Raw genomic sequence first — 27,685 nt, 5'->3', positions numbered from 1 at the left:
TGATCCATTTTGCTAGGAAGATGAGGAGAGGCAATATAAAACAAAGGATACAATTGGAAAGGCAATGCAGAGGGCCAAATTGTTGGAAGTGGTTAATATGGCACCCGGGGTACATGGGAAAGGGTATTCCACCCTCTCCCGTCTGAAGCATGATTTGTCACTGCGGCAGTGCCCCCCCCCCGCCCCCCCCCAAACCCCCTCATCGATGGGTAGCAGGACCTTCTGGTCCCAACGCTATCAACTGGGTGTCCTGTTGTTTGCCCTCTCCACAGGGTATCCACAGCAGGCGGTCACCATTGGTGGGGCCAGGAAATCAGAACATCTTCACCATGGAGTCCAAAAGCCAGGAAATAATGACAAATCTTCATAAAACACTAGTTCAGCCACACCTGGAAATATTTTGTCCAATTCTGGGCAGCATACTCCAAGAAGGATGCAAAGACTTGAGAGAGGGCGCAGAAAAGAATTGGTTCCAGGAACGAGGGACTTCAGTTACATGGATAGTTTGGAGAAATTGAGGCTGCTCTTCTTGAAGAAGGAAGGGAAAGGGAGATTTGATAGAGGCATCCAAACTCTCGAGGGATCTGGACCAATGGAGAAACCATCGCCATTGGCAGAAGGCTCACGGGCACTAACGTGGGGTGATTGGTAAACTAACTGAAGGTGATATGAGGAAGAAAGCAGCAAATGGTTCAGATATGGGATTGTGGTGGAGGTTGCTTCAATCGTGCCTTTCAGGAATTACATCAGAACTATTTGCAGGGCTGCGGGGAAAGGGCAGGGGCTGGCAAGGCACAATGGGCTGAATGGCCTCCTATGCTGTAACTGTGAACCAAACTCTGCTTCCAGTGTCTCCCTCCACAGGTCCAACAATTCCCTCTGTGATTCTTTTTTTTTTGCTGGAATTGCAACAGGAAATCCCATTGACAGGTACAGAGTATTGGGACCAGTCCCGAGTACGTGCTCCACCACTGTGACTTAGAGGCAACTATCGGTGCACAAGAGAAACTGGTTTTACCCACAGGATTGGGATTCAGTGCCTTTGGATCAGTCGTACATTTGTACGAGTTCCACCTTTAAAGGACATCACCACTGGTTTAGTATGGCAGACAGCAGAGATGTACACATTGGAAAGTGTCCCAGTTACATTGCGGTGGTCTTCACTGTTTGTGTCCAATTCTAACTGGATGTGAATATCTTCAGTGACAGTTCTGACAGTTGGGGTGGCATGGTTTACCATTAACACGACAGCGACATCCTCCACTTGTGTCACCTGTACCCTGAAAAGGTCAATCGGAAATTATTGAAATCTACACTCTGACAAAACAGTTACCCTAATGGGATAGGGGTATAGTGGCAAAGGGATCCAGAGGCCCAGGCTAATGTGCCTGGGACACAGGTTCAAATGGGATAGGGGTGTAGTGGCAATGGGATCCAGAAGCCCAGGCTAATGTGCCTGGGTCACAGGTTCAAATCCCACCATTGCAACTGATGGAATTTGAATTCAATTCATAAATCATAGACCCTACAGAGCAGAAGGAGGTCATTTGGCCCATCGAGTCTGCGCTGAACACAATTCCACCCACGCCCCCATTCCCACAACCCGTCATATTTACCCTGCTAATACCCCTGATACTAGAGTCAATTTAGCATAGCCAATCAACCTAACCCTCACATCTTTGGACTGTGGGAGGAAACTGGAGCACCCAGAGGAAACCCACGCAGACATGGGGAGAATTTACAAACTCCACACAGACAGTGACCCGAGCCAGAATTGAACCTGGGTCCCTGGCACTGTGCCATCGTGTCATCCATACATCTGAAAGATAAAACTAGTCTCGGTAATGGTGAACATGAAAACCATCATCAATTGTAAAAACCCATCTGGTTCATCAAGAACTGATGTTCTTTAGGGAAGGAAATCTGCCATCCTTGCCTGGCCTGGCCTACAGGAGTCCAGAGCCACAGCAATGTGGTTGATTCTTAAATGCTTCTCTGAAATGGCTGAACGAGACATTCAATTCAAGGGCAATTAGGATGGACAACAATTGCTGGCCTTGTCTGCAATGCCAACATCTCGTGAAAGGATAAAGAAATGTTTTGGTTCTTCTATCTCCCCCTCAGTAAAATTTACTTTACTGAGTGAGGTTGGACAATGTGCCCCAGTATCTCTCTCAGACCATGTAGTTCTTGCACTGTCTCTGATTTTTCTCTTGATAAGTGTGAATCCTTTGTGATTCTGAGCCATACAAAGTAGGATGGTGTCCTGGTTTGAATCCAGACCAAGACTAATTTACCAGAAGGCAAATGGAATGTTGGCCTTTATAGTGTGGGGGGAAGAATATAAAAGTAGGGAGGTCTTGCTGCAACTGTACAGGGCACTGGTGAGGCCGCAGCTGGAGTACTGTGTGCAGTTTTGGTCGCGGCACTTGTGGAAGGGTATATTGGCCTTGGAGGGAGTGCAGAGAAGGTTCACTAAGCTGATACCGGAGATGAGGGGGTTAGCCTATGAAGACAGACTGAATAGACTGGGTCTGTACTCGTTGGAGTTTAGAAGGCTGAGGGGGAATCTTGTAGAGATGTATAAGATAATGAAGGGGATGGATAGGGTAGAGGTAGAGAGATTCTTCCCGCTTAGAAAGGATAGCAGGACTAGAGGACACAGCCTCAAAATAAGGGGGGGGGGGGCAGTTTAGATTGGAGTTGAGGAGGAACTTCTTCACTCAAAGGGCAGTGAATCTCTGGAATTCTCTGCCCGTTGAAGTGGTGGAGGCTACCTCACTGAATATATTTAAGTCACGGGCAGATAGATTTCTGATAGACAAGGGAATTAAGGGTTATGGGGAGAAAGCGGGAAAGTGGAACTGATCCACTTCAGATCAGCCATGATCTTATTGAATGGTGGGGCAGGCTCGAAGGGCTAGATGGCCTACTTCTGCTCCTATTTCTTATGTTCTTAGATCTGAGATTGGCTAGCAGTAGCAATGCTACAATGTGAATATTCCTGAGAAGAGAGACATACTACTGGAGGTTTCTATCCTTTTTAAAAATTCATATCTGGGATGTGGGCATTGCTATCTGGGTCACCATTTATTGCCCACCATTAGTTGCCCTTGAACTGAGTATCTTGCTCAGCCATTTCAGAGGGCAGTTGAGAGTCAACCACATTTCTGTGGCTCTGGAGTCACATGTAGGCCAGATCAGGTAAGGACGGCAGATTTCCTTCCCTAAAGGACATTAGTGAACCAGATGGGTTTTTCCAACAATTGATAATGGTTTCATGGCTATCAATGGACTTTTGATTGGAGATTTTTATAGAATTTGAACTTCACCATCTGCCATGGTGGGATTCGAACCCAGGTCCCCAGCGCATTACGCTCGGTTTCTGGATTACTAGTCCAGTGCTGGTCAAGGGCTGAAAGGGGCAACTAAAGTCTGCAAACTCTGCATGAACTGGAGTAACCCAAAACTTGAAACTGGCTTGAACTGGTTAGCCTTACTCAGTTCTGTAAAAAGGACAAAGGAAATATTGTGAGGCATAGACCCTTATTTAGCCAGAGAGAGCAATGAGGTAATCCAACCTCGGACCTTGGGCTGGGGCCAAGATACAAAATAGGCAAACAAGTTCAAACCAACCAGGAAGAGGCAGCATTTTTTGGAAAGGATAAGTGACGGGATAAAGAGCGGAGATTCCCAAACAAGTTGCAGCGAAACTCTGGAAACTAACCGTGTAGAGGATGAAGACCCTGCTTCAAAGATGTAAAGCCAGCATCCAGGTGGAGGACAAACACCTGGCCAGGGTTGGCTCTCCTGATCGGATATCTCTCATATTCCGTGATTACTCAGGAATTGTCATGGAAACCAACGGGAGTGCATTTAGACCTCATAGTTTTGATATAAACTGTATGCTCAAGTTCTAATCAGACATATGATTATATGTCTAACAATGATAATAAAGATGTGGAGATGCTGGCTTTGGACTGGGAATGGGCACAGTAAGAAATCTTACCACACCAGGTTAAAGTCCAACAGGTTTATTTGGAATCACGAGCTTTCAGAGCGCTGCTCCTTCATCAGGTTTCACAAACACGGCATATATAGACGCAGACGCAATTGCAAGGTAATGGTTAAAACGCGAGTCTTAACAGATAATCAGACACAGACAATGCGAGTGGAGAGAGGGTTAATCACAGGTTACAGAGGGCGTGGATTGTCTGAAGCCAGGGCAGTTAATAGGATTTCACAAGCCCAGGTCAAATGGTGGGGGTTACACGTAGTACATCAATGTCGTGTTTGTGAAACCTGTCTCTCCACTCACCTGATGAAGGAACAGTGCTCTAGAAGCTCGTAATTCCAAATAAACCTGGAGGACTTTAACCTGGAGACTTCTTACTGTAACGAGTAATAAAGTGAATTATTAATTTGAGACGGACCTGCTTCCTCTCCTCTTTGTGCTGAGCTGGTAATCACTGACAACAAGATATGGACAACACCAGTGACAACAGCACAATGCCATCCCCGTGTGAATTCACCGTTCAGCAGGACAGACACAAGAGTTCCAAATTTCAAACAATGTATTCTACAGGAGAAAAGGGTGCTGACTGGGTGAGGCCGCAGCTGGAGTACTGTGTGCAGTTTTGGTCGCCGCACTTGCGGAAGGATATATTGGCCTTGGAGGGGGTGCAGAGGAGGTTCACTAGGCTGATACCAGAGATGAGGGGGTTGGACTATGGAGAGAGACTAAATAGACTGGGTCTGTACTCGTTGGAGTTTAGAAGGCTGAGGGGGGGATCTTATAGAGACGTATAAGATAATGAAGGGGATGGATAGGGTAGAGGTAGAGAGATTCTTCCCGCTTAGAAAGGATAGCAGGACTAGAGGGCACAGCCTCAAGATAAAGGGGAGGCGGTTTAGAACGGAGTTGAGGAGGAACTTCTTCACTCAAAGGGTGGTGAATCTCTGGAATTCTCTGCCCGTTGAAGTGGTGGAGGCTACCTCGCTAAATATATTTAAGAAGCGGGTTGATGGGTTCTTGATAAGAGAGGGGATTAAGGGTTATGGGGAGAGGGCGGGAAAGTGGAACTGAGCCACAACAGATCAGCCATGATCTTATTGAATGGCGGGGCAGGCTCGAAGGGCTAGATGGCCTACTCCTGCTCCTATTTCTTATGTTCTTATGTTCTTATGGTGGAGGCTACCTCGCTGAATATATTTAAGTCACGGGTAGGTAGGTTTCTGATAGACAAGGGAATTAAGGGTTATGGGGAGAGGGCGGGAAAGTGGAACTGATCCACTTCAGATCAGCCATGATCTTATTGAATGGTGGGGCAGGCTCGAAGGGCTAGATGGCCGACTCCTGCTCCTATTTCTTATGTTCTCATGGGTGGCAAATTGACTCTGGTTGAGGTGTTGCTGTGGAGAGTGCAAGATGAAAAGCTACGCTCCCCCCTGCTCCTTGTGTAAGCGTTATCACTGGCATAGCGCAGCTATGTTGACTGCAATTCTATGTAAAGACTTTGACATCTTACCCGAGGTCCCCAGCGAGGTCCCTTCGTCACCCAGCAAATCTCTGTTTTACACATAGTGCAACGCAACCAATCACAGCCACTCTTTTTCTGTACCACAATCTTGCACTGAGGGCAATTCATGGCCTCCCCACTATGCAGCAATGCCTGTAAGGATAAACGGCACATCATCAGGGTAACACCATCAAAGCACAAACGTCCAACTGATTCACAGGCTTTTGATAAGAAGATGGAATCATATACTCTCCTCAGCGAAGAAGGAGGCCATTCGGCCCATCGAGTCTGCACCGACCACAATCCCACCTGGGCCCTATCCCTGTAATCCTATGTATTTACCCTAGCTAGCCCCCTCCGACACTGAGGGGCAATTTAGCATGGCCAACCCACCTAACCTGTACATCTTTGGAGTGTGGGAGGAAACCGGAGCACCCGGAGGGAACCCTCGCAGAGAACATGCAAACTCCGCACAGGCAGTGACCCGAGGCTGGGAATTGAACCCGGATCCCTGGCGCTGTGAGGCAGCAGTGCCAACCACTGTGCCGCCCCCAAAGAGGAGGGGTGAATCCCACTGTATGGGCCGGATTCAAGTCCAGACATCACGCTTTGTCACTGGAACCTTATGTCATCATTTCTCAATGGACATTCAGAGGTGAAAGCATGTCTCGTTTTACAACGTTAGTTGGGTGGTAGAAATTGCTAATACGTAAATAGACAAGATCTGATGTGGCAAACAATGCGGTCTTCCACCACTGGAGACTGAACATTTCTAGGTTTAATCTTAGTTAAATTTAATGGTCTTGGGAAGTACTTTGGAACTTCTGAAGGATCTGTAGAAATAGGTGTTTCTGCCTCTTGAATTAGTTAATAATTTTCTTCTTCCATTCCCCTCCCCCACCCCCGTCCCATGATCTTGGGGATCCAAGGAAAAAACATTCTTTTAAGATATCTTCCCATCAAAGGTGAACACGCGGCTCCCTCACCGTGAGCATGTCAGCCGTCTGTTTGGCAGCCTTGTTATTTTCAGCCTGAACCTTCAGGTCATCCTGATATTGTTTGCAGTTCATCCCTTCGTGTATGGCCTGCGTCAAGGAGCACAGAAAGTTATTTATAACCCAGTCAGTTGGTGCCACCAAGGTTCTGGGTTCACATTCCGCCCCGTGGCTCCGGCACAAGTAGGGAGCGCTGCACTAGAATCCCTACAGCGGAGAAGGCGGCCACTCGGCCCATCAAGTCTGCACCCACCACGATCCCAACCAGGCCCTATCCCAATAACCCTTTAGAACATAAGAGCTAGCAGCAGGAATAGGCCATCCGGCCCCTCGAGCCTGCTCCGCCATTCAATAAGATCATGGCTGATCTCTTTGTGGACTCAGCTCCACTTACCCACCCGCTCACCACAACCCTTAATTCCTTTACTGTTCAAAAATTTATCAATCCTTGCCCTCAAAAACATTCATTGAGGTAGCCTCAACTGCTTCACGGGGCAGGGAATCCCACAGATTCACAACCCTTTAGGTGAAGAACAAAGAACAGCACAGCACAGGAAACAGGCCCTTCGGCCCGACAAGCCTGTGCTGCCCATTTTAACACTCAGTGAGCGCCTCATTCCAATCCTCCTTCTAGCTACGACTTTTGCCTACGCCTCTCGGACTCCACAATAAAGGTGTGCAAATTTAGAGAATTATATGTGCGCCAGATTAAGGGAGGTCTAATTTCGGGACAATTTGTTAACACCATGAGTGCCTTAACTCAAACCTAAATCTGCTCCCCCTTATTTTGAGGCCATATCCCCTAATTCTAGTTTCACCCGCCAGTGGAAACAACTTCCCTGCTTCTATCTTACCTTAGCTAGCCTCCCTGATGCTAAGGGACAATTTACCATGGCCGATCCGCCTAACCTACATATATTCGGACTGTGGGAGGAAACCGGAGCACCCGGAGGAAGCCCATGCAGACACAGGGAGAACGTGCAGACTCCACACAGACAGTGACCCAAGCCTGGAATCAAACCCAGGTCGCTGGCGCTGTGACACAGCAGTGCTAACCATTGTGCCACTGTGCCGCACTGTCAGAGGTGCCATTCTTCAGATGAAATGACAAAACAAGGCTCCCCCCACATCTGCCTGTGTTTAGGCGAAACTTAAAGATCCCATGGCACAATATTGGAGATCAGGGGGGCTAATCCCCAGTATTCCTCATTCCATAGAACATAGAACAGTCGAGGCCCTTCAGCCCTCAATGTTGTGCAGAGCTATGTCCAAACCCACATCACAAATGTAGATGATCTGGTCGTCATCACATTGCTGTTTGTGGGAGCTTGCTGTGCGTAAATTGGCTGCTGAGTTCCCTCCATCATACCACATCTCCGGGTGTCTTTCCTTCTCAGTACTGGGTAAGATGGTGAGGAAAGCCAGCTGTGTGGCTGGCGAGCTACATATTGCTTTCCTCGCCTGGACCAGGACTTAGAAAAAAAATGGAAAAATTCCACCCGTAGTTTTCAGAAGCTCAGCTAGTCACCGTCCCCCTTCCCCACAGAGCATCCTGTCGGAATAATCCATTAGATCCTGGTTAATCTGAACCTCAGCTCCATTTACCTGCCTTTGCACCATCTCATAGAATCCCTACAGTGCAGAAGGAGGCCATTCGGCCCATCAAGTCTGCACTGACCACAATCCCACGCAGGCCCTATCCCCTTAACCTTCCATACTTACCCTGCGAATCCCCCTGACACTAACATCAATTTAGCATGGTCACTCCATCTAACAAATTCATTTTTGGACTGTGGGAGGAAACCGGAGCACCCGGAGGAAACCCACGCAGACACCGGGAGAACGTGCAAACTCCACACAGACAGTGACCCAAGGCCGGACATTGAACCTGGGTCCTTGGCGCTGTGAGGCAGCAGTGCTAACCGCTGTGCCGTCTCCTCGGTACCCCTCTCCAGATAAAGATTTTGGTCTTGAATATTTCAACTGACCCAACTGGTGCTGGCCCTAGCAGGGCGAGAGAGAGTTCCAGGTTTCCATTGCCCTTTGCACCAAGATAACACCCAGTCGGGTATGTACCCTGCTCCTTTTCAAAGGTCTGCCTACCCGAGTCTGACTCACCTTACACACCAGGCAGTTCTTCTTCACACAGAGAGGACAGTGGAACTCATTGACATCATCTTCATAGATGCACCAGCCCTTGCAGTCCGGGGTCTGACAGTGATAGCTGTTCTGACTGCAATTCTCAGCAATCGCCAAACTTCTGTCTAAGTACGAGCGATATTCTTCCTCAGTCAGAAGCTGTGAAGCAACAGAAAAATAATTGTGCGGCCTTTAAGTCACTGGGGAAACTGAGAGATGTGGAAAAGAGTACCTCTTTAGTACGCAGAGCACAGGAACAGCTGTTTGTGTCAGTTTTTATACTCCACACTTATCTGAGGAAGGATGTCCTTGCTATAGAGGGAGCACAGCGGAGGTTTACCAGGCAGATTCCTGGGATGGCAGGTCTGTCACGTGAGGAGAGACTAAATTGGTTAGGATTATATTCACTGGAGTCCAGAAGGGTGGGAGGGGATCTCGTAGAAACTTATAAAATTCTAACAGGGTAGATTCAGAAAGAGTGTTCCCAATGCACATCAACACTGCAATGAAGTTACTGTGAAAATCCCCAAGTTCAGAACTAGGGGACACAGTTTGAGGATAAGGGCTAAACCTTTTAGAACTGAGGTGAGGAGAAATGTCTTCACCCAGAGGGTGGTGAGTGTGTGGCATTCACTCCCACAGGATGTCATTGAGGCCAAAACTTTGTCTGATTTCAAGAAGAGATTAGATTTGCTCCTGGGGCTAAAGGGATCAAGGAATATGGGGGGAAGGGGGGATTGGGATATTGAATTCGATGACCGGCCATCATCAGAATGAATGGTGGGGTAGGCTCGAGGGGCCGAATGGCCTACTCCTGCTTCTAGTTTCTGTACGACTCCCTCCCATCTCCATCTGATTTTACCAGCATAATTTTTATTCCTTTCTCCCTCACGCTTATTTAGCTTCTCATAAAGGCATCTACTCCCGGAAATATTGAATTCCATACTCCCACAAACAAACAAAAAAAGCGTTTATCGTGCATACCACATTGGATTTATCTGTGACGTAATATCTTGGAAAGAGCGCCAGCCACATTGCGGAGTAACTGGAGAATTATTGATTAACAGGAACAACTATATATAGGCACCGAGAAAGATGTTACTGATTACTCCTACTCCAGCCCCCAGGCTTCCTGGAAATCCCACACTCAGCCACAGGATTGGCAAGCTTCAGCCAAACAGGCCACATAATCATCTGAAACCTCACCCCTTAAAGGGGTTCTTCTATTTATAGAAGCATAATTAAGGACCCCACACACCCCGGACATTCTCTCTTCCACTTTCTTCCATTGGGAAAAAGATACAAAAGTCTGAGATCACGTACCAACTGACTCAAAAACAGCTTCTCCCCTGCTGTCATGAGATTTTTGAATGGACCCACCTCGCATTAAGTTGATCTTTCTCTACACTCTAGCTGTGACGTTCTGCACCCTCTCCTTTCCTTCTCCATAAATGGTATGCTTTGTCTGTATAGCGCGCAAGAAACAGTACTTTTCACTGTATGTTAATACATGTGACAATAATGAATCAAATCAAATGAAAATGACCCTCAGTTTTGGAAACATCTCATACTCATCAGCTTATAAAACAACAGTGGAACTAAATGAGGGTAATTTTCCAGCCATTCGTACCAGCTAGGATTCTCCAGTCCCGCTGCAGTGAGTGGAGATTTGGCTCACTTGCGATGCCAGCGGGGCGTAAGTGGTTGGAAAACTCCGACCAGTATTATTAAACCGGCTCAACAATAATAAATGACCAATCAGGCTCTTAAACTGCAGGGTTTGAGAATGCTTCGAGTAGCTTGGAATGTTTTCCTGCCTTGAAGGTGCTATATAAATGCAAGTTGTTGTTGAATAGTGTAAGAACCTCCGTTAAAATTAGAAAACCTTGGCTCAGTCTGGAATGTCACGGTGATAACATATTGTTAGGCATTGAGTGGAGGATCGGGAAAATAAATCTATACCTGTTAAAAATAAATAGAATAAATCTGTGTTTAAAGTTCAAAAGTTTATTTTTTAGTGTCACAAATAGGCTTACATCAACACTGCAATGAAGTTACTGTGAAAATCCCCAAGTTGTCACACTCTGGTGCCTGTTCGGGCACACTGAAGGAGAATTTAGCACGGCCAGTGCACCCAACCCGCACATCTTTGGACTGTGGGACAAAACTGGAGCACCCGGAGGAAACCCACGCTGACACGGGGAGAACGTGCAGACTCCACACAGACGGTGACCCAAGCCAGGAATCGAAACCGGGTCCCTGACGCCGTGAGGCAGCAGTGCTAACCACTGTGCCACCGTGCCACCCTACAATGTGTGGCCATTTTAAAATGTCTTGCAGTGAAGGATTACACAGCAGGGTTGGCAGAAACCAAGATGAAGATTCTTCACCTGCCTATCTTGATGTGGAAGGAAATTATGAGGCTGATCTGATGGTAACTCATCACGCCTCCAAATCCCTCTGCATTTTGTAGAAACTTAACTGTTCTTTGGATCTGGCAAATGGAGATGTGCCAACCTGTGGGAGGTGTTCAGCCTTTAACTTGGGCCCAGGGACATAGCAACAAGAAGAGGCCATTTAGTCCCTTGAACCTATTGTGCTGTCCACTAAGATCATGGCTGATCAGCAACCTCACTCCGTATACCTGCCTTAGTTCTCATAATCCCTTAGGTTAACAAAAATCTCTGTTTTAAAATTCCATTTGATCTAGCATCTCTTGTGGGAGAGAATCCCAAACTCTGTGTGTGAATATGATTTTCCTAATATCATCCTGAAACATCAGGTTCTGATTTCCTTTCTCCACTGCCCAACCCCCTACTCCAAAGGAAGGATTGTCACTGAGGCAGGACAACTCCAGTGACCTTTCAAAATGGCCGACATGACCCGGATGCAGAAGTCATTTATTGCATCCCATTTTTACCAGCCAGGCCACGATAGGGCACAAACTCAGCAGGGCCATTTGAAATGAGGGGAGATGGTGGTGTAGGGGTGTTGTCACTGGGCTGGTATTCCAGAGGCCCAGGTTCAAATCCCGCCACGGCAGATGGTGGAATTTGAATTCAATAAAAAAAATCTGGAATTAAGAATCTACTGATGACCATGAAATTATTGTCGATTGTTGGAAAAACCCATCTGGTTTACTAATGCCCTTTAGGGAAGGAAATCTGCCATCCTTACCTGGTCTGGCCTACATGTGACTCCAGAACCACAGCAAATTGGTTGACTCTTAAGTGGCTTTGAAATGACTTACCGAGCCAGGCAGGTCAAGGGAAATTATGGATGGGCAACAAATGCTGACCTTGCCAACGATGCCCACACCCCATGAATGAATTCAAAAAATGCTAAGTTCAAACAGACCTCATTTCCACTGCGTCATGGGCCTTAGCCCCAAATTTATGGAATAGACATAAATGTCTGTGAAAAAAAAAGTCTTTTTGACTGTCATGATCTGAGGACTAATAAATCTCCAGCCCTTTAAACATAAGTATAAAATTGAAGATGTTAGTCAGAGTTTTTTTTTAATCCTTTGCTGGACTTCTTCAATTGACAGGCCATCAGGTGTAGGTTAGAAAAAAAATCATTTCCATCTGTTGTTAAATGGATGCCAAGCCAGACAGTGGAACGTAAAACTACCTGAACCAGATCCTAATGAGGAGGCAATGGCTTCAGGAAATGAAAGGAGAAGAAAGCTGCCAGCAAAGAAGGAGAGGAAGACACGGGATTCCTTGATGCGGCAGAAGAAGCCCACCTCAATGGCAAGGAACCTGAAAGGAATTTTTAAAAAATCCACTTCTGGCTGGATGTTGACAGTTGCTAGCAAAACAATAGAAGAGTTTTCTGATGGGATAAATTAAAATGGTGCATGGACCCCCCCCACCAAGATATCATGGAGATACCCTTCCAACATTTAAATTCAGCCCTCTGGCCCCCTTAAGTGATGTGGCCTCCCAACGATTGGCTTCTAGATGAGTGAGGATTCTGGATGGCCGGACCCTCCCCACTATCTTAACCACATCCTTACACCCCCCACCGCCCCGACTCCTGACACCATTAACACTCCCCCTCGCTAAATTTTGAGATGGGAATTGGAGAAGAAAGAAAACTCACGTATTTTATCTCGCGTTCAAGAATTTTGCTTTGGCACGAATAATGTTGGTCCATGAATGGGCATGTCACATCAGCTTCAGTGCTGCTGAGGATTGTGTGCTTCAGACAGTCTCTGAAAACATTGAATATATATATAATTTTAATTTGGACAGTTGGCTCCCTCCATCTGACTCCCTCCCTCCAAGGTGGCAAATGTTGTGCCTTTGTTTACAAGGAGCTGCAGGGAAAAGCCTGGGAACTACAGGCTGGTGAGCCTAACGTCTGTGGTGGATAAGTTGTTGGAAAGTATTTTGACAGATGGGATCTACAGGCATTTAGAGACGCAAGGATTGATTAGGGACAGTCAGCGTGGGTTTGTGAGTGGAAAATCATGTCTTACAAATTTAATTCAGTTTTTTGAAGGGGAACCAAGAAGGTAGATGAGGGTAATGCAGTTGATGTTGTCTACATGGACTTCAGCAAGGCCTTTGGCAAGGTACCGTATGGTAGGTTGTTGCATAAGGTTAAATCTCACCAGATCCAAGGTGAGGCGAATAAATGGATACAAAATTGGCTTAGTGACAGAAGCAGGGAGTGGTTGTAGAGGTTTATTTTTCAAATTGGAGACCTGTGACCAGCGGTGTGCCTCAGGGATCAGTGCTGGGTCCACTGCTATTTGTCATTTATATTAATGATTTGGATGAGAATATAGGAGGCATTGTTAGTAAGTTTGCAGATGACACAAAGATTGGTGGCATAGTGGACAGTGAAGAAGGTTATCTCGGATTGCAATGGGATCTTGATCAATTGGGCCAGTGGGCTGACGAGTGGTAGATGGAGTTTAATACATTTGGTGATACATTTTGGTAGATTGAACCAGGGCTGGACTTACACAGTTAATGGTAGGGCACTGGGGAGAGTTACAGAACAAAGAGATCTCGGGCTGCAGGTCCACAGCCCCTTGAAAGTGAAGTCACAGGTGGACAGAGTGGTGAAGAAGGCATTCGGCATGCTTGGTTTCATCGGTCAGAACATTGAATGTAGGAGTTGGGACGTCTTGTTAAAGTTGTACAAGACATTGATAAGGCCACACTTGAAACACTGTGTACAGTTCTGGTCACCCTATTGTAGAAAGAATATTATTAAACTAAAAGAGTGCAGAAGAGATTTACTTGGATGCTACAGGGACTTGATGGTTGGAGTTACAAGGAGAGTCTGGATAGACTGTAACGTTTTTCTCTTTGATCTTACAGAAGTCTATGAAATAATGAGGGGCACAGACCTGCTAGATTGTCAATATCTTTTCCCAAAGGTAGGGGAGTCTAAAACTAGAGAGCATAGGTTTAAGGTGAGAAGGGAGAGATGCAAAAGGGTCCAGAGGGTGTTTTTTTTCACACAGAGGGTGGACAAGCTGCCCGAGGTAGTAGTAGAGACGGGTACAATTTTGTCTTTTAAAATGCATTTAGACCAGTTACATAGGAAGATGGGTATAGAGGGATATGGGCCAAATGCGGGCAATTAGAACTAGCTACGGGGTTTAAAAAAAGGGTGGCATGGAAACAGGTGGAAGGGCTTATTTCCACGCTCTAAACCTCTATGACTCTATTTCCCATTCGCTCCATTAGAAGTTTCATTTCTGCACCCCTTTCTCCATATCATTAATCCTGGTTTCTGGAGTGCCAGTCAAGAAATTTAACCACAGTGTGAACATCCTCATCCTTAATAATCTACCTGAAAATGAGAGAGAAACTGACTCCACATAAAAAGAAGCTGGACAAATATTTGAAAAAATATTGGCGGTTTTGGAGAGGGTACAGAAAAGATTTACCAGGATGTTGCCTGGTTTGGAGGGCATTAGCTATGAGGAGAGGTTGGAGAAACTCGGTTTGTTCTCATTGGAACGACAGAGTTTGAGGGGTGACCTGATAAAAGTCTACGAGATTATGAGGGGCATGGACAGAGTGGTCAGTCAGAAGCTTTTTCCCAGGGTGGAAGAGTCAATTACTAGGGAGCATAGGTGTGAGGGGCAAGGTTCAAAGGAGATGTGCGAGGCAAGTTTTTTTTGCACAGAGGGTGGTGGGCGCGTGGAACTCGCTGCCGGGGGAGGTAGCGGAAGCGGGTACAATAGTGACTTTTAAGGGGCATCTTGACATGAATAGGATGGGAATAGAGGGATATGGTCCCTGGAAGGGTAGGGAGATTTAGTTCAGTTGGGTGGCGTGGTTGGTGGAGGGCCGGAGGGCCTGTTCCTGAGCTGGAATCTTATTTGTTCTCTGAAAAGGAATATGTAAACAAATAAATGGTCAGGCGACCATTAGAAATCAGTCAACTTCTCTCTCAAAGAGCTAGCAGCATGGCAATGATGGGCCAGATGGCCTCCATCTGTATGTAAGTTTCTCCGATTCTCTGGAATGGCTGATTCCTATTTCAGGAGTGAGTGGGATTAAGGAAATTTGGCATTGTTCCATTTTAAGGTACTGATGAATTATATCTCAGCTAGCTCCAGGATTTAACCCTAACCCCCTCCTATTAATATCTACCAAGAACATGTCTCTTACTTGCAGAAGGAGTGTAAACACTCGCGAAGAGTCACGCCTTCACCGTTCTCCAAGATATTTAAACAGATTGGACACTCAAAGTCCTCCCCAGTCGATATCAGATTTTGCTCATCTGTTTCCAATAAAAGTTGGTAATTCTGTTGCCGTTTCAGTATCTTGGACTGTTAGAAAAACATAAATAATTGTAGGATTAAGTTGGCTATCTGGCACAAGATCAGGCCATTTGGCCCAACCAGTCAATACCAGTGTTTATGTTCTGCCGAAGCCTTTTCCATCTTTTATCATCTAAATCAATTGTTGTAGTTCACTATTCCCTTTTCCCTCTATCTCTGAAATGCATCTTTACCGTTCACTTCAACTATTCCCTGTGGTTGATCCAGTTCCAGTTCTTTGTGTGAAGAATTCTAGAATTGTAGAATCCCTACAGTGTAGAAGGAGGCCATTCAGCCCATCAAGTCTGCACCAACTCTCCAACACAGCGTCTTACCCAGGCCCTGTCCACGTAACCCCACAATTTTACCCCACTAATTCCCCTAACCCTACCCATCTTTGGACTCTAAGGAACAATTTAGCATGGCCAATCAACCTAACCTGCACATCTTTGGACACTAAAGGGCAACTTTTGATTGTGGGAGGAAACCGGAGCACCCAGAGGAAACCCACGCAGACATGGGGAGAATGTGCACACTCCACACAGACAGTGACCCAAGGCTGGAATTGAACCCGGGTCCTTGGCACTGTGAGGCAGCAGTGCTAACCACCGTGCCACCATCAATGGCCAGCAATTGTGGTTTCAACTGCCTTAACTGTCTCTACACTACCTGTAGGCGGGCAGCCGATTCCAGCCCTGGGAATTCACCTGGCTGCAGGAACAGGACGTGGAGATGACCCCACTGGCTGGGTCCTAAAATTCCAGCCCCCTCCCCCACTAAAACCACGAGGTTGGGAAAATTCCTTTGGTTGTAATTACAGAGCTACACACAAGCCTGGAGGAATTTGATTACAGACAATGATTATTAATCCTCTGTACTGTGGAGATTTCAGTTATTTAAATACCCTAAAACCAGTGAGACAGGGGCAATAGTAAAAACTCACTGTGAACTGCAAGAACAAGACAACTGAAAAAGTGGTGAAAGAGTTACCCGTTCATATTGCTTATAATTTTCTTCTTCATTCTTCATCCTCTGTAGCTCCTCCTCATCAGGTTGATAGAGGTCAGGTATCTGGTAGTTATCTGGTCGGGCCGTGCTACACATCTCACACCCTGGACGAGTCGGCTTATTAATGTACGTGCAATCTACACACTCCCAACCAATCTGATGGGGAGAGAAAGAGGAAAGCGATTTGTTTCTTCTGGACGTTACTCCAGAGATTGAGGAGAAATCCAGGCTGACAGTCCAGTGCAGTGCTGAGGGAGTGCCACACTATCACCGGTGATTCAATGAGTCAAGGCCACTCTTCCCATGCCAGCTGAATTTGGGTGGAATTTCCCCAGTGTCCTGATCAACATTTGTTACTCTGTGAACAGCCATACACATGATCTGGCCATTTAGCATAGTGGGATCTGTGTGCACGTTAGCCACTACTTCTTCTACATCACAACTGTAACTGCATTTTAAAAGTATTTAATAGGTTACAAAGGATTCTGGGGACACCTTGAGGTTGTGAAAAGCATGATATAACAGCAGCCAGTAACCTGTCTCCGAAGCCTGATCACCATCTACAAGATGTAAGTTAGCTGTGTGATTGAATACTCTCCACTTGTGCAGTTGGGTGCAGCTCCCACAACACTCAAGAAGCTTGACACCATCCAGGACAAAGCAACCCAACGACATACATTCAATCCCTCCACCACCAACACACAGTGGCAGCAGTGTGTACCATCTACAAGATGCAATGCAGTAACTCACCAAGGCTCCTTTGACAGCACCTTCCAACTCCACGACTTCTCCATCTAGAAGGACAAGGGCAGCAGACACATGGGAACACCACTATCTGTAGGTTCCCCTCCAAGCCACACACCATCCTGATTTGGAAATATATCGCCATTCCATCACTGTCACTGGGTCAAAACCCCTAACAGCACTGTGGGTGTACCTACAGCACATGGATTGCAGCTACTCAGGAAGGCAGCTCGTCACCATCTTCTCGAGAGCTGCTAGGAATGGACAATAAAAATGTCAGCCTAGCCTGCGACGCCCATGTCCCTCGAAAGAATAAAGGCTTTCTTCCAGATAACATTTAAGGAGATTGTTCTGTTCTCAGTTGACTGATTAATCTTATTATTGTGCTCTGTTAATTAAGAAATAGGGGAAATAGTAATCTGCAAGAGAGAAGCCAACATGGATTAAGTAGTCCTTTGATGCAACTGTAACTTTACTACCCTGAAGACAACCTCATACTCTTCTTCTTAAATAGTGGACGGAAATGGTCAAGGGCTTCAAGTTTCTAGGTGAGCAGATCACCTACAACCTGCCCTGGTCCCTCCATGCTGAGACTATAGTTAAGAAAGTCCACAAATGCTTCCACTTTCTTAGAAGGCTAAGGAAATTTGGCATGTCTGCTACGAAACAATCCATTTCACTGTATCCCAATAAGTGTGACAATAATAAATCATAACATCCTGGAGTTGGTGATAGGAACCGGACCCACCTTTACAGCTGCTTCTGGTTCAATGGCTGCTGCATGTAACTGGACCGGGGTTCCACGAGCTTCCAGTTTAGGACGAACCTCTTCATTATTCAGTCTTGGACTGAATGTTCCTGGGAGAAAGGGGTGAATTTAATTTTGTGAAACCAGCAAAAAGCAAAACCCTATGCCCAGCACATCTGTAATAAACCTCTGGAGGCAGAAGTCCCTTCACCAAAATCCCTATACTTACAATTCCAACAGTACACAGAGTGCTCATAGTCAGCAGTCTACCTTCGAGAGTAGCAGAGGAACTGACACTCCCAGGTAAATACAAGGAAAAGACTCCCTGATTGGCCCATCAATCGACTCCTTAATCAGGGAGTTCATATTCCAATAGGCCGACCTCAATGGCCTATCTGCGTGGGTTTCTTGGATGATCAGCCATGATCGTGATGAATGGCGGAGCAGGGCTTGAAGGGCTAAATGGCCTCCTCCTACTCCTATCTTTTATGTTTCTCTAGGTTTCCTCCCACAATGTCCAAAGACGTTGATTGGCCATGAGAAATCGACCCTAGTGTCGGGGGATTAGCAAGGTACACATAAGGGGAATCGGGTCTGGGTGGGATTGTAGAGGTGCAGGCTCGATGGGCTGAATGGCCTCCTTCTGCACTGTAGGGTTCTATGATCCTAAGCCAGTACTCACCGCAGGCTGCCTCTGTCGCTTGTTGTAGAAGCAGAATTTGATCCTGTTCCTGTTGTCTCTGTGTGATGTTGGCCTGTTTGGCCGACAGGAGATACATAAAAGCTGTGTCCCCATCCTTCCTAATGCCGTGGAAGTGCAGAGTTTCGTTATCCTTTGCCAGGCGGTGAGAAATAATCCACTGTTGCAGTTTAGGGTGAAAATTGTAATCATTATACACCTTTATGGAGGACAGAAGAGAAGAAAGAACATTCAACTTAATTTTCAAATTTAGTTAACAAGAAATAACTTGCCTTTGACTGACACCTTTCACTACCTCAGCAAGATGCCCTGATGAGTTTTACAGCCGAGAAAATACTTCTGAAATGCAAATGATGCAATGTAGGAAATTCACCAAAGATCCTGAGGCAGCACCTTTCAAACCACAACCACTTCCATCTAGAAGGACAAGGGCAGCAGATACATGGGGAACACCACCAGCTGCAAGTTCCCCTCCAAGGCACTCACCATCCTAACTTGGGAAAATAATCGCCGTTCCTTTGCACTCGCCGGGTCAAAATCCTGGAATTCCCTCCCTAACGACATTGTGGACGCACCTACACCTGCATGGACTGCATTGATTCAAGAGAGCAGCTCACCACCACCACCTCCTCCAGGGCAACTAGGGACGGGCAATAAATGCTGGCCCAGCCAGCAACGCCCATGCCCCACGAATGAATAAACGAAAAGGAAATGATGCAACTATTTATTACACAGCAAGATCCCACAAACAATGAGAGAATGACCAGTTAATACTTTTGTCCAGTTGATGCTGATAAATATTGACCAGGGGATCGAGAACTCATCTACTCTTCTTCAAAAAGTGCCAGGGGATCTTTAACTGCTACCTAGCCGGGATGGGGCCTTGCTATGGTGTCACTTTTGAAAGATGGACATCTTCGGCAGTGCAGCACCTCCTCGGAACAGGATGGGAACATCAGTTTAGACAGCAGCTCCACACCCTAGAATGGGACAAGAACTCACAACCAGCTGACTGAGAGGCGACAGCGCTACTGCTGAACAAAGAGGAACATCTTCTTGACAAGATATGGCTTGGGGTTTCCATCGATAGTGGACAGGGAGCAGGGGAGGTAATGGGAGCAGTTTCTGATATAAAATTAGCCTACCCACAGATAAATCAGGAGGGATCTAAATAGGGCAGCACGATGGCACAGTGGTTAGCACTGCTGCTTCACAGCGCCAGGGACCCAGGTTCAATTCCGGCCTTGAGTCACTGTCTGTGTGGAGTTTGTACGTTCTCCCCATGTCTCCGTGGGTTTCCTCCAGGGTGCTCCAGTTTCCTAATACAGTCCAACAATGTGTGGGTTAGGTTGATTGGCCGTGCTACATTGACACTCAGGGTCAGAGAGATTAGCAGGGTAAATGTGCGAGGTTATGGACATAGGGCCTGGGTGGGATTATTGTCAGTGCAGGTGCGATGGGCCAAATGGCCTCCTTCTGCACGGCAGGGATTCTATGATCCTGAATGGTATGAATGATTACAGGTTGTTGAGAGAACAGTGGGGTATTAGACCAATTCTGTGGCAAATAACTCACCTCCTGACCCCTACAAAACCTGTCCAGCATCTACAAGGCATGGATCAGGAGTGTGATGGAATACACTGCACTTGCCTGGATGGGTGCAGCTCCGACAACACTCAAGGAGGTTGAGGCAATGGTGGACTAGTAATCACTGGACTAGTAATCCAGAGACCCAGGGTAATACTCTGCGGACCTGAATCCCACCATAGCAGATGGCGGAATCTGAATTCAATAAGAATCTGGAATTAAAAGTCTAGTGATGACCATTAAACCATTGTCGATTGTTGCAAAAACCCATGTGGTTCACTAATATCCTTTAGGGGTGGAAATCTGCCACCTTTACCTGGTCTGGCCTACATGAGATGCCAGAACCACAACAGATGTGGGTGACTCTTAACTGCCCTCTGAAATGGCCAAGTGAGACACTCAGTTCAAGGGCAATTAGGGATGGGCAATAAATGCTGACCTCGCCAGCAATGCACACATCCCATGAACAAATAAAAGATAACCATCCAGGACAAAGCAGCCCATTCACCATCTTAAACATTCATGCCCTCCGCCACAAGGTGCACAGAGGCAGCAGTGCGTAACTTATACAAGATGCACATCAACCAACTCAACAGACTCCCTTCGACAGCACCTTCTTCAGGGCAATTCTGGGCGGGCAGCAAATGCTGGCCTTGCTCGTGAGACCCGCGTTCCATAAAAGGATAATAAAGTCAGTAAAATTGCTCATTAAACTAAATAGCACTGGTGGCGTTGAGAATATCGATAGCACCGATACCTTCGCATCAGTCACAATCATCTTCAGCAGTTAACTGACATGCAAGTTTCGAAAGACATCCAGTAATCAAACAAGTTATTCTGCTCGCTTTCACTCCAGTGATGTGCACTGGTGGCTGTTTCTTATTGCAGTCAGCCACTCAGAAACTTGTCTTGAAGTCATTAGCCCGCGCTGACATGGAACTTACAACTAAAGAGCAGACAGAAGTGCAGTGAATCCCATACTCATTCCCTAGCTATCGTCGACCACCCTTAGAGTTCTCACCGAATCGCAGGAGTTGCTGGGAGGGCCCTCCCGTACCATAGAATCCCTATGGTGCAGAAGGAGGCCATTTGGCCCATCAAATGGGAGGCAGCAGTGTGCCACCATGCTGCCCGGTCCCTACTCTTCCCGTCCATCACCCCATCAATAAAAGTCAATGTTCCATTTGCCTTGCAGTACCTATTACAGTTACAGTTGGACGGCACGGTGGCACAGTGCTAAGCACTGCTGCCTCACAGCTCCAGGGACCTTGGTTCGATTCCGGCTTTGGGTCACTGTCTGTGCGGAGTCTGCACGTTCTCCCCACGTCTGCGTGGGTTTCCTGCGGGTGCTCCAGTTTCCTCCCACAGCTCAAAGAATTGGCGGTTAAGTTGATTGGCCATGCTGAAATTAATCCTAATGTCAGGGGGATTAGCTAGGGTAAATATGAGGGGTTACGGGAAAACAGCCTGGGTGGGTTTGTGGTCGGCACAGACTTGATGGGCTGAATGGCCTTCTTCTGCACTATAGGATTCTATACCTGCGTGGTGACCTTTAGTGGCTCATGTACAAGGACATCCAGCTCTCAACAAAAGAACCAAACTATTGCTCAAGTATGTTAATTAGTCTTAAACCCATTTGTTTCTAAAAACAAGATTTTCTTAATAACATACTGCAGCAACGTACAGGAAGGATGTCATTAAAGCTCCCAGTGCAGCTGGAGTTTGATCTCAATATACCATCAACTCAACTGCAATGCAGGAAGTGGAATGGTTTGGTTTTGTGCCAAACATCTCAGTGGGTGGCGTTGCTACAATTCTATCTCTGGTCCAAAATCTATCGTGGGAATGATTGGGAGCCCTATGTTATATTGCAATCCAGCAGAACCGTGAATGTGAATTGGATGGCGCAGTGGTTAGCGTTGCTGCCCCGCAGATTGTTCCCACCTCTCCGGTGAGAGATCACACCGACACAAATCACTACGGGTCTCCACTCGCGGAGTCCCGGCGCATTGGTCATGCCGGAAGGCCCGGGGATTGGGGGGGGGTGGTGTCGGTGGTGTGGGAGGCGGGTGTGTTAAAGGCCTTGGGTGGTCGGGGGCATGGGCAGGGTAGTGCCCACCAGGCACACCGGCACTGGCTACCGGACACCACCGGTGTTCCAGAGGCAATGCCAAGGAGGGGTGGGGAGGCCTAAGTGGAATTGATGATAGGAGGGGGCGCTGTGCTGAGTGGTGCTTGGGGGGAGGGGCATGAGGGTGAGTCGTGTAGGCGGGATCATGACAGTGGTGAGGATTTGGGGGTGGGTGGGGGTTGTTGGAGGTCATGATGGGGGGACCCACTGCGAGGGCCCCGATGTCCGCATGCCGGCAGCCCGTGTGGGGGAGGGGCTGGGGGAACATGCCACTGATGAGGGTGGGGGGGGGGGGGGGCGCCCTGATGTCCATGGGGAGGGAAGGGGCCTCCCAGTGCACTGTGAGATTGGAGTGCCCTGAGCACGGTGAAACTGGGCTCACCGGCGTGTCTAGGCCTCTCCTCCTACCCCCTCAAGACTCCCAACTCTCCAAACGTTGACCGTGTGTGGGACGGTTTGCAATCCGGATGGTGCCTGAGGGGCCGGTACGGATCACTCCGCTTCTCTCACCATTGTGACACTTAGGTTTTTATCGGGAAAATCCCTGCCAATGTCTCCTGAAAGGAATTTGAACAACGAGGTCACCGGCTATAGCTAAAATGTAACTTGCGGTTCTTGACTTTTCTTTTCCTTCTTCTCCCAGCCCTCCTGCAGATTCTGGCTGAAGCAGGAGGACATTGCCCCATGTGGCCAAAGCATGCTGGGGTAATTGGCCAACTACAGAAACAGGCAGGCTGTAACCTTAAACAGCAGAGAGAAAGAGGCTACAGCTCCAGACGACAGAATGTTAGTGTGGAGACCCACCTTGCAGCCACGTAGCGCAGCGTGGGGCATCCACTCCGAGATATAAGCTACTTCCAGTGATGTATGAGGGCTCATTGTTGACCAGGACACTGGGTTTGGGGGGGGGTGGGAGTTGCAGGGTTGGGGAGGGGGAACTCACAACATAAGAACATAAGAAATAGGAGCAGGAGTCGGCCATCTAGCCCTTCGAGCCTGCCCCGCCATTCAATAAGATCGTGGCTGATCTGAAGTGGATCAGTTCCACTTTCCCGCTTTCTCCCCATAACCCTTAATTCCTCTGTCTGTCAAACACCTATCTACCCGTGACTTAAATATATTCAGCGAGGCAGCCTCCACCACTTCAACGGGCAGAGAATTCCAGAGATTCACCACCCTTTGAGTGAAGAAGTTCCTCCTCAACTCCGTTCTAAACCGCCCCCGCCCTTATCTTGAGGCTGTGCCCCCTAGTCCTACTGTCCTTTCTGAACTCCCTCTGCGCTTCTTCAAAACAGCACTCTGGGGTCTGCAATGTCCACCCAGGAGGACGGATACGGTTTCAGTTCAACTTCTCCTCTGAAAGTCAGCAGCTCCGACAAGTGCAGCGCCGCCTCACGTCCTCGGTGTGGGACGTCAGCTTCCTCACTCCGGGGAGAGAGAGTGTTGTCCGCTGAGGTACAGCCGGCACAACAGCATCTTTGAACCTTAACCAATGGGCGGCACGGTGGCGCAGTGGTTAGCACTGCTGCCTCACAGCGCCAGGGACCCGGGTTCGATTCCGGCCTTGTGTCTGTGTGGAGTCTGCGCGTTCTCCCCGTGTCTGCGTGGGTTTCCTCCGGGTGCTCCGGTTTCCTCCCACAGTCCGACAGATGTGCCGGTTGGGTGGACTGGCCGTGCTAAATTCTCCCTTAGTGAGCAAAGATGTGTAGATTAGGGGAGGATTAGCGGGGTAAATGTGAGGGGTTACGGGGGTGGGGTAAGCATAAGATGATCTGTCAAGGTGGCCGGTGCAGACTCAATGGGCCGAATGGCCACCCTCTGCATTGTAGGGATTCTATGATTACTGGTCAGGAGGACATGATCTAGTTTGTGATATTAATCACATGCGTGGGGTTATGGATGATATTTTCTCGCACTTGCCATCATTATGTCCCCCACTATCCCGCCCCATAACTCACCACACTCGATTCTTATTCTGAATGTATCCGTCCTGATTTTGCATCATATTTCATTGTAACTAGCCTGGCTTTGTACCTTTGCCTTCAGCGTTGCAATGGTCATGTGCAGGAAGACATTCATGGTGATGGATGTGCCACGTAACTGTGAATCCTCCACCCCAACCCGTAATCTGCAAGTAAACAGCGGCGAATTTGTTAGCTCGGGAAGAAATGGATGGCCAGATCACACTGCGAGCGGTGTTTAAATAGCAGCAGCGAGGGCAACATGGTGGGGCGGGGTGGCGTGCTGGTTAGCGTTGCTGCCTCTCAGCACCAGGGACCCGGGTTCGATTCCCGGCTTGGGTCACTGTCCGTGTGGAGTTTGCACATTCTCCCCATGTCTGCGTGGGTTTTCCTCCGGGTGCTCCGGTTCCCCCACCCCCACAGCCGAAAGACGTGCAGATTGGCCTTGCAAAATTGACCCTAGTGTCAGGGGGATTAGGAGATTAAATGCATGGGGATAGGGCCTGGGTGGGATTGATGCTGGTGTAGACATGGTGGGCCAAATGGCCTCCTTCTATACTGTAGAGATTCTATGAATACTTGAGGCGGGAACTGTAAAGTTTAGGGCGAGTCACTAAGAAACATAAAGAAATATGTAAACAGTCAGTGTGAGTTGTCAACAGGGATTATAGAAGGCAAACAATAGGTTTTTACTTTCCATCCAGAGAGGCCACACTGCTGTAATAACTGGGCAACTCACAATGAGAGCAGAAATAGAAGGAACACTCAGTCTCACTCCCTGAGCCTCAGGATTGATTTAATTTATTATTGTCGCGTGTATTTGCAATACAGTGAAAAGTATTGAGGGGGTGAAATTCCAGAAAAGATTCTAAGTGCCGAATTCACGTGAAAACTGGAGTAACTCCTGCTGTTTCTCTTCTGCAGGATTTTCGGATCCCACACTCTGTACATTGCAAAGAGCTTGAGGGGGATTCACTCTGAATATCAAGGGGCAGGGGGTCTATTCCGGCCGGAGAACTGGCAGCATAGCACTGAGCGAGCAACTGCGCATGTGCCAGTCAGTCAGAGCGGAGATCGGCGCACGTACAGTGACCCTGCACTGCCAGCCTCCCAATCACTGGCCAGCTCGTTTGCTGGCCAGCCCCCCAATGACCCCCACATCGCTGCCACTCTGACCCCCCTTCCCTCCCTGTCCCAGCGACCCTCTGGCAGAGTGGCAGTGGGACCCTGCCACCGCCACCAATCCCCCCCTATAGGCCCTGCCCCTAATAGCATCTGCCCCCTTCAGCGCCATCCCCTTGGCACTGCCCAGTGCCTGGTGGGCAGTGCCAGGGTGTCAGGCTGGCACTGCCAGCCTGGCACTACCCAAAGGACAGCCCCGTTACCCCTGATCTCCTTGGGGGGGGCCTTCATGACCTCTGTTCCCCTCAGCATGGTCAGGCCATCTGTTCCCTGTTACAAGGGAGCTGTTATAAACCCTGCCAGAGGGAACCGTTACTGGCGGGATTGGGGTGGGGGCTGTTCGCGGGCCTGGAGATTTCAGTCCAGGTTCGCTAATGAGATGCAAATTGCAATTTAAATCAGGTCGTCCCCGATTTCCTGTTGGAGCAGCGCAGCAGGCTGAGGGGATCACCCTCGCTGTTTCTTGTGCACTACAGACAAAGCACTGACTGAAAGGGAGCAGATTCAGTGAGAATTGGGTAAATACTGAGAGGGAAAAGTGTTTTTGGACTGTAAGGAAAGAGCAGAGGGACGACATCAATTAAATAGCCCTATCGAGGAGCCAGTACAGCACGATGGGCTGACTGGCCACCTTCCGTGCTGTATCATTCTGTGATCCTATCCCATGTGTCTTCAGTTTTTTCAGGAAAAATTAAGGGTTCACTGAATAATTGCACCCCCACACCACCCCCCCTTACCCACCTTCTCAGGGAGGCCTGGTTAAACTTACTTGATCTCATGTTGAGGAAAAGCAGCTTCCTTGAGTTGGACAGTGACCGGAGCGTGTTTCTCCGCCAGGATCTCCGCACACTCGGTCGCCGTTTCCTTGTCTCCCATTTCGATCGCTCTGCTGAGTTTCCGAGCGATGGCTTCCACTGCAAGAATAGGGAATGAGGCAGGCCGCCCGGATTGTTAGACAGAGGAGGGAACGTGGGCAGAGGCAGCTGGAGGCTTTCACCGTCCCTTCACGTTTTACCCCATCGTGACTCCCCTTTACCCCGTTATCCAACTGGGAAGGCATGATGGCACGGTGGTCAGCACTGCCGCCTCACAGCGCCAGTGACCCGGGTTCAATTCCCGGCTTGGGTCACTGCCTGTGTGGAGTTTGCACATTCTCCCCGTGTCTGCACGGGTTTCCTCCGGGAGCTCTGGTTTCCTCCCACAGCCCGAAAGACGTGCTGGTTAGGCGCATTGGCCGTGCTAAATTCTCCCTCAGTGTACCCAAACAAGTGCCAGAATGTGGCGACTAGGGGATTTTCACAGTAACTTCATTGCAGCGTTAATGTAAGTCTCACTTGTGACACTGTTAAATGTACTTTTGTTGTTTGACAATTGCGGTTTTCCACCCTATCACAGGTCTTCTCTTTTATTCTGGGGGCTGGTTAAATTCAGACACCTTTGATTGCCCCAGAAACAAGTTGAGTCACAACTTCATGAAGGACATTTTTCAGTGTGAAATTTAGGAGAAAGTTCCTCTCAGCGAGTGGCGAGAGGGTGGAGACCCACATGGAGTAGTTGAGGTGAACAGTGTCAGCGCTAGACGCGAGAGAAAGGAATAGGTAGACTTGCAGATAGGGTCGGGTGAAGAGTCATGGAGATTTACAGCATGGAAGCAGGCCGTTCGGCCCAACTTGTCCATGCTGCCCTTTTTTTTAAACACCTAGACTAGTCCCAATTGCCCGCATTTGGCCCATATCCCTCTGTATCCATCCAACTCATGTAGCTGTCTAAATGCTCCTGAAAAGACAAAATTGTACCCACTTCTACTACTACCTCTGGCAGCTTGGGGAGGGGAGGGGAGGGGGGGTGGGGGAGCGAGTTTGTGCTTAAACAACGTCGCAAGTCAGCCTGTGCCCTCAATTCAATGTCGTTTGAGCTCAGTGGCCATTAATGCAGCCGTTTCTCTGGTGTGGAAACACACGTAAGTGTCAATGGGAGAGGTGTATTTCGGAAAACTGACCTGTGTCTAGCTGGTCCACGCTTGAAGCTTTTGTGCTTGTCCTGCCAGATGTTGCCATCTTTCCACCTCAGCAGCTGTGTCGATAGATCCCTAAGGATAAATGCGGGGAAAATGCATCGCAATCAATCAAAAATAGAGATGTCACTGCCATTGACCTTGGCTGGTCATTTCCAGTC

General features: G+C 48.0%; 1 protein-coding gene across 2 annotated transcripts; it reads right to left on the bottom strand.

Moving 5' to 3' along the window:
• Window positions 1-789: 789 nt before the first annotated feature.
• LOC145353612 (ranBP-type and C3HC4-type zinc finger-containing protein 1-like) lies at window positions 790-27,601 on the bottom strand. Of its 2 annotated transcripts, none has more exons than XM_080204377.1 (12): window positions 27,510-27,601; window positions 26,280-26,424; window positions 24,402-24,495; window positions 18,632-18,848; window positions 17,950-18,059; window positions 16,440-16,613; window positions 15,298-15,458; window positions 12,761-12,872; window positions 8,633-8,812; window positions 6,506-6,604; window positions 5,529-5,672; window positions 790-1,273 (listed from the first exon to the last, which is right to left on the bottom strand). In XM_080204377.1, exons 1-12 carry the CDS (start codon window positions 27,565-27,567, stop codon window positions 1,034-1,036), a joined length of 1,734 nt encoding a protein of 577 aa, XP_080060503.1. In that variant the 5' UTR covers window positions 27,568-27,601; the 3' UTR covers window positions 790-1,033. The 2 variants fall into 2 exon arrangements, with proteins under 2 accessions (XP_080060503.1, XP_080060504.1); XM_080204378.1 differs by having other exon boundaries at window positions 1,094-1,280.
• Between the last annotated feature and the right edge of the window lie 84 nt (window positions 27,602-27,685).

This window comes from Carcharhinus amblyrhynchos, chromosome 16 (assembly GCF_965287045.1).
Source record: "Carcharhinus amblyrhynchos chromosome 16, sCarAmb.v2.hapA, whole genome shotgun sequence".
NCBI classification, from domain to species: Eukaryota; Metazoa; Chordata; class Chondrichthyes; order Carcharhiniformes; family Carcharhinidae; genus Carcharhinus; species Carcharhinus amblyrhynchos.
Note: the sequence above shows the minus strand (reverse complement) of the source record. Positions and strands in the feature narration are given on the sequence as shown.

Coding starts and splice junctions, on each gene's coding strand:
- LOC145353612 (XM_080204377.1), bottom strand. CDS start 27,567: ATGGCAACATCTGGCAGGACAAGCACAAAAGCTTCAAGCGTGGACCAG. Junction 18,849..24,401: donor TTGCAACGCTGAAGGCAAAG/GTACAAAGCCAG, acceptor TCCTCCATAAAG/GTGTATAATGATTACAATTT. Junction 18,060..18,631: donor AGCGACAGAGGCAGCCTGCG/GTGAGTACTGGC, acceptor CCTTTCTCCCAG/GAACATTCAGTCCAAGACTG.